General features: G+C 36.0%; 1 protein-coding gene across 2 annotated transcripts in view; it reads right to left on the minus strand.

Moving 5' to 3' along the window:
* The window catches only part of USP8 (ubiquitin specific peptidase 8), an 80073-nt gene that overhangs the window by 21712 nt on the left and 45761 nt on the right, over positions 1-12600 (minus strand). For both annotated transcript variants that reach the window (XM_036735011.1, XM_036735010.1), the window contains exons 9-11: positions 10578-10722; positions 8100-8323; positions 2422-2961 (exon numbers count right to left, since the gene is read on the minus strand). In XM_036735011.1, coding sequence (XP_036590906.1) covers positions 2422-2961; positions 8100-8323; positions 10578-10722 — 909 coding nt within the window. The remainder of the gene's footprint in view (positions 1-2421; positions 2962-8099; positions 8324-10577; positions 10723-12600) is intronic.

Consider the following 12600-nt stretch of genomic DNA (forward strand, 5'->3'; position numbering starts at 1 on the left):
TAATTTTCTTCAAACCTTTCTGCAACATCTAACATTGTTGCCTCCCGGATCTCTGTCCTCTTGAGGTTTTCACAACTTTGCTCTCTATTGTTTCTTCCACCTGTCAGAATACTCCCTCTCAGGCTCCTTTCCTGAATCACCATGCAATTTCCTAGTGTAAATATGTGTGTACTTCAAGATTCTGGCTTGAATACTTTTTTCTCTATATATCTCTTTTCTTTCATTGATTTCACCAGCTCCGGTGGGTTCAATTGCTATCTCCGTGCAGATGACTCCAACGTGTGTGTGTGTGTGTGTGTGTGTGTGTGTGTGTGTGTAAAACAGCCTTACCTAGTTTCTTTCTTTTCTCTCAGACCACATCACTAACTACTTATTAGATATTTCCCACAGGAATTGCAGTAAGTAACTCAAATTCCACATGTTGTAAAACAGAATTCTTTTCCCCCACCAAGCCTACCACTCTTCTTAACATCCCTATGTCTGTTAAAGGCACAACCATCTTGCCAGTCAGGTTCCAAGTCATCTTCAACCTTTCATTCTGCCTCACCCTACCCTACCAATCTGATCAACTGCCAGGTCTTGGCAAATTTTACCTTTACAACATATCTCATCCAACCCCTTCTCTTCACTCCCATTAGACTGCAAACTTCTTGAGAGCAGGGTTTGTGTTTTAGGGGCCTTTCTTGTATCGCCAGTATTTAGCATAGTATGTGGTGTTTAATAGATCCTTGTTAACTGACACAGCCACCACCTTTATTCAGGCCTTTGTAATGTTTTGCCCGGGTCTATTGCAATAGCCTCCGATTGGAAATAAAAGACTCTAACTGGTCTCTCCGCCGTAAGTCTCCCTTTGCTTCGATCCATCATACACAAAATGATGTTCAAAAAGCACAGGTATGACTATGTTACCCCTTTAACCCTCTGTTAAAAAAGTATCAGTAACTTCTACTACTTCTAGGAATACAAACTCCCCTATTTGGCACTGAAAGCCCTTTGCAATCTGTCTGAGAATTATTACGTCTTATTCTCCCTTCCTGTACTCTAAGGCCCAAACAGACTACTAACTTACTCTCACCCATATAAACATTCAACATCTTCATGCTATTCCTCACACTTGCTCCTTTCAAAGCTTAGCAAAACTGGCACTTCAAATATGAGGCCATTCCTGAAGACATCCCCCCAATTTCTTCATATTGATTTAAATGCATCCTTGCTATTCTCCCCTCCCCAATCCAGAGAGAATATAAGCTCTCTGAGGGCAAGGATTCTTTTGTTTTGGTCTTTGCATGCCCAGGACTTAACAGATCCTGGCGCATAGCAGGCTCTGAAAAAAGTGCTTACTGACTGGTTGGCAAGTTTTAATATATGGATCGTCTGATATTTATTTTGGCTGGAGAGAGGTCTTTCCGGTTACCTGTTTAGTTATGATTTATTTTTGAGATGGCTTAAGTTGGCAGTCAAGTGAAACGTTACTGTATGTGAATTATCAGTGACATGTCCAAAGTACTATTTTAGGGACTTTAGAAGTTGACAACTGTGTTAAGATGCTATTTTTGCCTCCTTGTTAATGTTATTCACACCCTATAAAGAAGTAATATTTTGGTTTACATAAAACCAATTTGATTTAATAAAATCTACTATTTTGTAAATGCATATTTTGGACCTAAAATGTTATTTAGGTATACATACACAGGCTTTTGTTAATTATATGGCAGTATGTAAAGAAAAAAAATATCAGACACTTGAATTATAAGAAGTTCCTGATGGTATTACTTAAAACAGATGAAGCAGAAATTGAGACAACAAAAATAAGCACCTAAATGCCCTGATATGGACTTTCTGGACATATAAACCATGAATATTAAATTTAGCATGTGAAATAATAGCAGGTATCTATTCCTCCATTGTTCTAACAAGTGAGGACATACAATCTATTTTCTGCTTTCTTACAGACACATCAAAAAGGAAGACTATAGTTGTTTATTTCAAATGGTTAAGTATATTGCTAACAAGGCACACACTGCAATCCTAATTTCAAAGGACTGTTCCAAAAAGGTGGTTTTAAAAGTGACTGGACAACAGAGTACAGAGCTAGCAGAACAAATCTATATCCATTGTCCATTGTCAGTAGCACTATCCTCTTCTGGAAACTATAATAGCATCAACATCAGCTGCCATTTATATAGCAAATCTCATTTGATCTTTACAACGGCCCTGAGAGGCAGGTGTTATCATCATCCCCATTTTTACAGATGAGGAAACAGGATAACTGAGGTAAAGTGGCCTGTCCAGGGTCACACAACTAGTAAAATGCCTGGAGCCAATTGGACTCTGGGCTCAATGCTCGCGAGATGACTATGATTCCACCGTCTGCCTTTTGCTTGGCTGGTAGTCTGTGCTGAGCTTTTCTAGCTTACTCACCTTGCTGGGGCCTGGATCTGTCAGCCCAGGTGAGTGGGAGACATCTGCTACCAGTTTCTTCTGGATTTCTGGTGTTTGACATCCTTTCTCTCGGTCTTCCATGGGCTTTGCAGGCTCTGCCATTTCACGCTCCCTTTTAGTAGGTCCTTTTGCTTCTCCCACTTCCTTTACCTCCTTCTTGTCACTTCCCTCATCCTCCTGTGGTGGCCTGGCTCCCTCCTCTCTCTCCTCAGCCTCTAAGTTCTCTTTGGCTTTCTGTTCCTGCTCTTCCCTCTTCAGTTTCTCTTTCTGTTCCTCTTGCCGCCTTTCTCGAAGCTCTTTCTCTCGTTTGCTCTTCTCAATCAGAAGCGTAGTTTCTGCATGAATACGAGCCTTTTCTTCCTCTGTTAAAGCATCTACCACTGGGGCATATACTGGCTTTGTGGAACGATCAGGAACAACTTTCCCATTTTGTGGATGCTGATGATCAAGATTCATTGTCTCAGGTTTTACCGTATGATCATCGGGCAATTTAGTTGGCGGCTTTTTACTGCGATCAATCTGGAATAATAAAAACAAAGTATAACATACACAGTAATGCTAACAAAATTTCAAGAAATTTAATTCCATTCTTGAAACCATATGTTTTCATATAATAAAGATAATTCCACAAGGAGACAATTACCTGGAAGTGTCACTAGGACATGTGATTTTGTAAAAGGTTAGAAAGAAAAAACTTAAATGAAACCTCATATACCACTGACGTGTTTAAGGAGATGGCTCTCATTTCGCTTTAACACAACATATGGATAAGAGCTGCTGTCTTCTGACCAAAATAAAAAGCTTGAACCTGGAAAGTATGTAGTCATTAAATATTCTGCAAAACCTTTTTTTTTTTGAAAATGAATTGAGCTATTTAGCAAAGGATTCAAGTCAGTAATTATATGTAAATTATATGTAAATTACTTAGACACATAAATAGATGGTATTAATTTTTCTTATTAATTTTTAATTAGTGCACGAATACTACACTAGAGTACAAAAGATGCAAACTATAGGAAACAGAGGAATAGCTCCCCTCACCAAGCAGTCTGTCCCCCCACAGCTGCATTTTGTTCATGGTGTTCTCTTCCTTTATATATTCCTCAGTCAAGACAGGGTGGCACACTAAAGGGTCAGAGTTAAAATAATTTGGATTTTGGTGCTAAAAAATTGATAATTTTCAATCCATATGATTGAATGAACACAACAAGTATCTCTAGAACTTGAAATTCATTTCTGAAAAATGCCCATCATGCCCATTTTTTGCCTGTCTTATTAAAGACAAAAGATTCTAAATAATAAAGAAACAGATCTTCTCAATTTCTATCAAAACGAAACTGTCCTGGTTTCTTTATCTGAAAAATGAGAATCACAGGATAGAGATGCCATCTAACCAATTCCTTGACTTTATAGTCAAAGAAACTTAGAAACAGAGAATATTAGTGACTTGCACAAGGTCATATAGGTTACAATAAGTGGCAAAGCCAGGATCTGAAACAAGTTCTCTAACACTAAATCCAATACTTTTTTTTACCAGCATCAGACTGAGTACTGCTGTGAGGATCACGAGCTGCAGTCTTTAAAGTGCTAAACAAGCATCAGCATCACTGTTGTTGTTATTAAGTGAACCAACAGCTGAAGCTTAGTCTAACGGCTTTGTTAGACTTTTATTGAAATAGCATTTGTAGAGTCCTTAAATCGAGAGGATTCTGGGAAGATGGCAGAGTAGGTCAGAAAATTCCAAGCTCTCCAGGTTTCCTCCACAAACAAAACAAAACAGTACCTCAGGGTGAACACAGAGCAGCAAAAATAAACAAGAGTTAAGGCAGAACAGTGGTTCTCCTAGGACAAGCAGAGAAGATCTGAAGGATGATCCCTGGATGGAGATTTGGCCTGAGTGAAGTATAAACACCTCCAGGCTAGCTCTGCTGAAACAGCAAGCTGGTTGAGCACTGGAAGCAGCTGGGATAGGAGGCAGCCGCGACCTCAGCCACAGGAATTTTCACCTCCCCAGCAATGTGGGGAGTTGGGCATCTGTGCAGGGGAAGATTGAGGGAGCTTCTGCTGACTAAGGATGTCAGGCCCAGTTGTGTTGCAGAGACACAGTCTTGGGTGAGAAGAAACCAGCACATACCCAGTGAGTACCGAAGCGGAGAAGCAACGACACTGCTGGCTGTGGACACTTACAGGAAAGCTGAGATCTTGGTCTCAATTCGAGGCCAGAGGGGAGAAGTGAAGGTCATAGTCACTGAACGGTTCTCAGAGAGCAAGAGCATTTCCAGAATAGTGTGCAGGGGGCCCTAGCTGCGGTTTGGAGGGAGAGAGGAGTGCGTAGGGGGGAACACGACAAAGCTCAAAAAATAACAGCAAGAAGGACTTGAGGCCAGAGGCACCAACCCCCACACAGGATTAGAGGTGATTATAATAACAACCAGCCATTTTTTTTTTAATGAGCATGCAAAGGAGAAAGAACTCAATCATAGACAGTAACTATGGGAAAAGAGATAACTGGGGTTCATCTTCAGAGGAAGATACCGAAGCAAAAAAAAAGCTTCTCCTACCCCCGAAGAGTAATGTCAAATAGTCACCTGCCCAACAAAGAATTCATAGAAGAACTCAAAAAAGACTTCAAAAATCAAATAAGAGAGGCTGAGGAAAAATGTAAAAAACAAAGAAAAAATAATAAGAACAATCCAAGAAAAACAAGATTATGAAAAGAAACCAACCAACTGGAAAAGGAGATTTAAAATCTTAAGGAAGAACACAACTCGTTGAAAATTAGAATTGGGCAAGGGGAAGCCAGCAAAGTTGTAAGAGACCAAGAAATAATAAAACAAAATATAAAGAATGAAAAAATAGAAAAGAAAGTGAAACATCTTATAAGAAAAACAACTGATCTGGGGAACAGATCAAGAACAGAAAAAGTAAGAATAACTGGACTACCTGAAAGCTAAAATCAAAAAAAGAATCTCTTTTTTTTTTTTGGAGGGGGGGAAGGCAGGTCAACTGGGGTGTAAGCGACTTGCCCAAGGTCACACCACAAGTAAGAGTGTCAAGTGTCTCAAGGACGGATTTGAACTCTGGTCCTCCTGACTCCATGGCTGGTGCTCTACTCATTGCACCACCTAGCTGCTCCCCAAAAAGAATCTTGATACAATAATATAAGAAATAACTAAAGAAAATTGTCCTGAAGTGTTAGAGAACTAGAGCGGAAAGCAGAACTAGGAAAAAAATCCATTGATCATCACCTGTAAGGGATCCTTAGAGGAAAACCTACAGGAATATCACAGCCAAATTCCAAAACCCCCAGATGGAGGAGAAAATATTATGAGCAACAAAAAAACCCAGCTCAAATATGGTGGAGCCACAATTAGAATTACACAAGACTTAGCAGTGGTTACAATAAAAGATTGCAGGTCTTGGAACACTATATATCAAAGAGCAAAAGAACTGAGATTATGAACAAAAACATCATACCCAGCAAAGTATAATCCTGAAAGAAAAAAAATGGATATTCAATGAATTGACAGACTTTCAGGATTTTATTGCAAAAAGACCAGAACATAACAGAAAATTTGACATACAAGATTCAAGAGAAATATAAGGTAAACATTAAAGACAAATTACAAGGGACTCAATAAGAACTGTTTACTTTTCATATGTGGAAATGTAAACTAAACTGTATTTCTCAGTCATTAGTAATTGGGTAATTCAAAAGAAAGGAGGTAGAGCTGAGTATGATGTGATTCTACAAAGCAAAACAATGCAAGAAAAGGCAAAAAGAGTAATTATTTCATACAAATGAGGTACAAGAAGAAGACCTGATACAGAGAAATTAGATGGGGAGGAAGGCAGGCAGTTCTGGAACCCTACTCTCTTCAGGAATGGTTTAAAAAGGGAACAATACATATATCTATATCTATATCTGTATCTAGATGGGTATAAAAACTCTAAATTCAGAAAGAAATAAGAAGGTAAGGGGAGATGGAAGAGGGAGAGGATAAGAGGGGGGGATAGGTTAAGGAATAGGAGGGCAAGGTATTGAGTAGAAGTAAAGTAGAATAGCAAGGAGGGATAGGAATAAGGTGAGAAGGATAGTGAGGAAAACAGGAAGCAGGAAAATATACAAGTAATTATAGTTTAGAATATGAATGGGATGAATTTATCTATAAAATGGAAACTGATAGCAGATTAAAAATTTGAATTCAACAAGCTATGCTGCTTTCAAGAAATGCTATGAAAATTTGAGATATACAGAAATATAAAATAAAGGTCAGGGGTAGAATTTATTATGTAAAAGAGCAGGGACAGTAATCATAATCTCAGACAAATTTAAAGGTGAAATCAGATTTAATCAAAAGAGAAAAATAGGGAAACTATATTATGTGTTAGGCATATTAATCAATAGTTTTAGACGATATAAAATAATTAGACAGTATTAAAAAATGAGAGTATACCTGCCAAAACAGACATAGGAATTATATGAATATAAACACAAAACATCATTTAGGCAAAGTTAGATCTAAATAACTGAAGTAATATTCATTGTGTATGAGTAGGTAAAATATAATAAAAAAACTGATAATTTTACCAATATTTATGTAACATCATCCCAATTAAATTACTAAAAAATTATCTTACTGAGTCAGAAAAACAATAGCAGCATTCACCTGGAAGAGCAGAATATCAGGAACTTCAAGGAAACCAGGGAAAAAGATGTGAAGGAATTAGATTTGGTATCAGACCTTAAACTATATTGTGAGGTGAGAGTAGTGTTAAAGAGTAAAATGGATAATTTTGATTATTTTAAATTAAAATTTTCCTGTGTAAATAAAACCTATGTAGCCAAGAATAAGGGAATGCAGAAAACTGGGGAAAAAACTGTCATAGACAATCTCTCACATAGAATGTGGCTGGCTCAGAATATTGTTGTGGTATAGGAAATGATGAGCTGATGGATTCAGAAAAATATGGAAAGACCTGGACTTATGAAGGAAGATGGTATCCACCTTCAGAAAAAAATAAAGTGGAAATCAGCATAATATGGTCTTGTGTGTGTGTGTGTGTGTGTGTGTATATATATATATATATATATATATGTATATATATATGTTTATGGATATCTATATATGTATGTATGTACATACGTATATGAATATATAAATATAAGTATAAATATAAACACACATACATCTGTGTTTAATTGTATCCTTGGGGCGGAACGGGGGAGTGGAGAAAGGAGGAAAAAAAATAACGCAAAAAGTGCACAGCAGAGGACAAAAAAAAGCAAAGAAAAGATGGGACAGCTTTGAAAATAATGTGTAGTATTCATTATATAGTTTTTCTTGAATGGAGATTTATTGCTTTATATTAAAACCCCTCTTATGTTCTGCTATGTACATGGCAATGTTTTCTCTTTTCTTATTTTTTATTTAAGTTTAAAATAAATTTAAAAACTAAAATAATAAAAGAAATAGCATTTGTAGTAAAGGGACTTGAGTTTTAAGAATTTCATCTAAATTTAAATATAAAACTAAAGATATCTACATCTCTATATACATATTGCTTTAGCAATTTTACTTTGTCTAGGAGGAAAGGATTCCTAATAATCATCTAATGAGACAGTTACAGTATTAATTAGATTATTAACAACATACCTGAGGAACATTTTTCAGAATACATGTTGGATTAGGTACAGATGAACCATCAGATTTAGAAGCAGTAGCAATTGGTCCAACTGGAGTTAATATACTAAGTGATCCCATCTTGTCTTGATTATTTCCCAATTCTGCATTTTCATTAACAGTCACAGAAGAAGGTTGCATCTGGGCTGCAGGGTGAGCAGGGACTGGCTCTTCTAGTGAAGGATATGTAAAATCCACTAGAAATCACAAAAATAAAGTCTGAATTTAATTTTTAAAAAAGAAACTTTTTTGTATCTACCAAAGACGACATAAGCAATAGCAAATATATACCTCATGTAAATACTATGCTCAATATAAAACTAAGAGCCAACATTGATGTAACGAGGTTAAACTAGAAACCATTCCAAGAACGGGTGGCAGGGGGTGGGAATACAGGATGTTCACTGTCACCACTACTACGAAGATATTTTGCTAGCAATGCTAGCTATAGCGAAAGGCACAGAAAAAAAATCAAGGGAATAATTATATGCAAAGAAAAAACAAGATAACTGCAAATGATACAGAAAACTCTAGAGAATTTCCCAAAAATTAAATGAAACAATAACCTCATCGAAGTTGCAGTTTATAAAACTAAAACCCATATAAATCATATCATTTCTGTCTAATCCCAATAAAGCATACCAAGAAGGGAAAGAGAAATTCAATTTTAAAATTATAAAAAGTGTAAAATACTTCAGAGACTACCTACTAAGACACACACAGAGACTATATGAATACAATTACAAAACATTTATAGAAACACAGACCTAAAAAATTGGAAAAATATTAAATGCTCATGAGTAGTCTGAGTCAATATAATTAAGATGACAACCCTAGCTAAATAAGTTTGTTTATTCAAAGTCATACTAATCAAACCAACAACTCATTTGGAGGTTATGAAACTCAATGGAATCAGAGGGGGAAAAAAGTGGGGAGGAAGGGGTCAAAGAATATAAACAGGTAGTTGAAAAGGGAAAAAAACCAAGTTTTTTATAGTCACGTGAAAAGATGCTGCAAATCACTAATAATTAGAGAAATGAAAATTAATCAACCCTGATCTTCTACATTGTACCAAACCGGCATTAACCAAAAAAAAAAAGAAAGAAAGAAAAATTACGCATACTACATATGTTGGAGGGGATGCAGGAAAATGGACATACTGATGCACTGTTGGTGGAGCTGTGAATTGGTCTAACCATTTTTGGAAAGCAATTTGGAAATATGCCTCAATATGCATATCCTTTGACCAAGGGATACCATGACTACATGATACATATGTGCCAAAGATATCAATGGAAGAGAAAAAGGTTCTCTGTAACAGAAACATTTATAACAGCTCTTTTTATGGCGTTAAAAACCAGAAACTAAGAGGGTGCCTATAAATTGAAAGAATAGCTAAACAAGTTATGGTATATGAATATAATGGAATTCTACTGTACGGCTCGTAATGATGAAGGGACAATTTCAGGGAATATGAGACTTGTATGCTGATGGAGTTTAGTGAGCAAAACCAGAAGAATAATTTATACAATAGCAACAACACTGTGAAGAACTCTATCAATGAAATGATTTGTCATGAATCCAGACTCCTGATGAAACATATTTTCTGTCTCCTGACAGACAGGTAATGGACTCGGGGTACAGACATATATGTTTTAGACACAGCCAATTAAGGAATGTTTGGCTTAACTATTCATAATTTTTACTAGGGCTTTAACTTTCTTTCTCAATTAGGGGCAGGGGATGAGAGAAAAGTAGAAAATACATTTTTATTAACTGAAAAGATATATTTTAAAAATGACCAGAGACAGTTTCAGAGGAACCTAGGAAAATTTCTATGAATTGATATGGAGCAAAATGAATAGAATCAGGAAACCATTTTATATTGTAACATCAATACTGTAAAAACAAACAATTTGGAAAGACTTAAGAACTCTGATCAATGCAATGATCAATTACAATTCCTTTCAGAGAGCTAAAAATAAAGAAATACCAGCCACCTCCTGACAGAGAGGGGATGGACTAATATGGGACACATATTTTTTGGACATGGTTCAATAATCACACTGTAAAAACAAACAAATTTGAAAGCCGTAAGAACTCTGATCAACAATGACGACCCATGATTCCAGAGGGCCAATGATGAAGCACACTATCTACACCTCTTTACAGAGGGGTGATGGACTCAAGGTGCGGAAAGAGACACGTAGTTTTTTGGACATAGCCAATGATCTGTTTTGCTTGACTGTGCATTATTTGTTACATAAATTTTGCTTTTCTTTTTTTCAAAGGGGTGGATATGGGAAAAAGATTACTGTTAATTAAAAAAATAAAATTTAATTTAAAATGACAAATGAAAATGCAATAAAAAATTCAGTCTTGCACTGTTCAAATGTAAACAACTGATTTTAAAAATATTTTAACATATGCAGTTTTAAAGAAGGTACATACATGAGATAGACACCTCTTCAGTCTTGCCGCGAGCAGGTGGAGTTACCTTAGCATTTGTTGTAAATTGGGGATAGCAAAGAAGCCAGTTTTCATAACCTCCTTCTAAAACTAAAGGTTCATTCTTTAGGAGAGTTTTACTTTCCCACTACAAAACAAAATAAACATATCATTTTAAAAATAGAAGCAATTTTATGAAATCTTAAAATATTCTATAAAGCTGAATTTTTAAACCACACTTCTTTATTTGAAACTCATGTTTTTCAAGTATAATAAGTAATAAATTGAAAATGTGGCATTAAGTCAAAACAAACCTAAATAACTTAGGAAAAGTTACAGAGATTGCTGGCTTTAAAGCAAAATTCTGAAGCACTGATTAAACTCTGCCTTGTCAATAACCAGTGACAACATTTACATTTAAAACTCTATCTACAGAAAACAAACCTGTCTTTACTTTCAACAAAAATTTCAATGAATACGGAAGATGAATTACTGGCTTAGAGAAACCAAGATAGTCCTAAATGCCTGTTTTAGAAATCAGGGCAGATCTTGGCCCAAACAAGAACTACCGAAGTTTCTCTTAATTCTCTTAGGTTGAGAGACTATAGGTCTGCAAAGGACAAAATAAAGAAAACCTACACAAAGTAAAGAGTAATCTCTAGATGGTGATCTTTATATTACTTTTTAGAATTGCTAATCCACAAGAAGCAACTCTTTCCCATAGTGAGTCCTTTGGCTCTTACTAAAGTTACTCTTACAAAAGTACTCTGCTAAACCAAAACACACAAATACCTAACCATATCCAGTATCTGCAAAATAATAAGTATTGAAGCCACAATGCATAGATAAAATGCCATGTCCCACAACAGGACACACTGGATAATTTCTGTTGCTCCATGACTAAGATGTAGTGAACTATATAAAGAACTATATAAAGAAATTAAGAATGTTCTGAGCTCTTTAGGCAAAGGCATTATTAGAATATGAGTTCATGCTTTAATCACCCTGTACAGTTTATAATATAAGGGAAAAATATATATGGGAAATCTTCCAGAAGCCTAAATTCAGGACTCATTTTTGAGGATTCATCCTGTGTCCTGCCACATAAGTATCTCAACTGGCTTCTGTGGAAACCTCTGCTCTGGATTCCTGGAAACAGCCCAAGGCACAAGCTTTTGGTACAAAAGAGAACTCAGCAGACTTTTTAGCTGGAGAAAAGCAGAAGTTAGGGGGAATTACAGAAAAGACATAATTCTTGTTCCCTAAATCTAGTTGGTATGCAACCCAAGAACAATAAATAAAGTGATAAAGAAAATAAGAATTTAAAAAATATATGTCACAGTAAATGACTTAAATATACGGTAAGTTTGTGTATTTTTAGTGTGTGTGTGTGTGTGTGTGTGTGTGTGTGTATATATATATATATATAGAGGCATCTCCTTTTAAAAAGATCACATTTTAGGCATCCAGTCCATATTCAGAACAATTAGTAGTACCTGTCTACTATAAAAAGAATTCAAAGAATTTTGAAAAAAATGAAAACTAGACAGCTATTTAAAGCATTCCATGATAGGAACAAAGAGTGCTTCTGCAAATTACCTCCCTTAGAATGGAGAAGGTATCTTATATTAAGGTATTCTGTATAGCTAACTTCCACTTAAACACAAAGGTATTGATGGAGGTTTTTATTGTTGTTGTTGAGTCGTTTTAGTCGAGTCCAACTCTTTGCGACCCCAGTTGGAGTTTTCTTGGCAAACATACCAGAGTAGTTTGCCATTTCCCTTCTTCAGCTCATTTTACAGATGAGGAAACTGAGGCAAATAGGACTAAGTGACATGCTCAGGTCACACAGCTAGTAAGTTTCTGAGACCCCATTTGAACCCAGGAAGATGAGTCTTCTTGACTCCAGACCTGGTGCTCTATTTACTACGTCACCTAGCTTTCCCAACGAAGACTCTACTTACTGAAAAACTTGATTCAGATGACCTTGTGCTTAAGCTCTCTGGCCTCACTTACTCATTTGTTA

The sequence above is a fragment of the Trichosurus vulpecula genome, chromosome 8, assembly GCF_011100635.1.
Source record: "Trichosurus vulpecula isolate mTriVul1 chromosome 8, mTriVul1.pri, whole genome shotgun sequence".
Lineage (NCBI taxonomy): Eukaryota > Metazoa > Chordata > Mammalia > Diprotodontia > Phalangeridae > Trichosurus > Trichosurus vulpecula.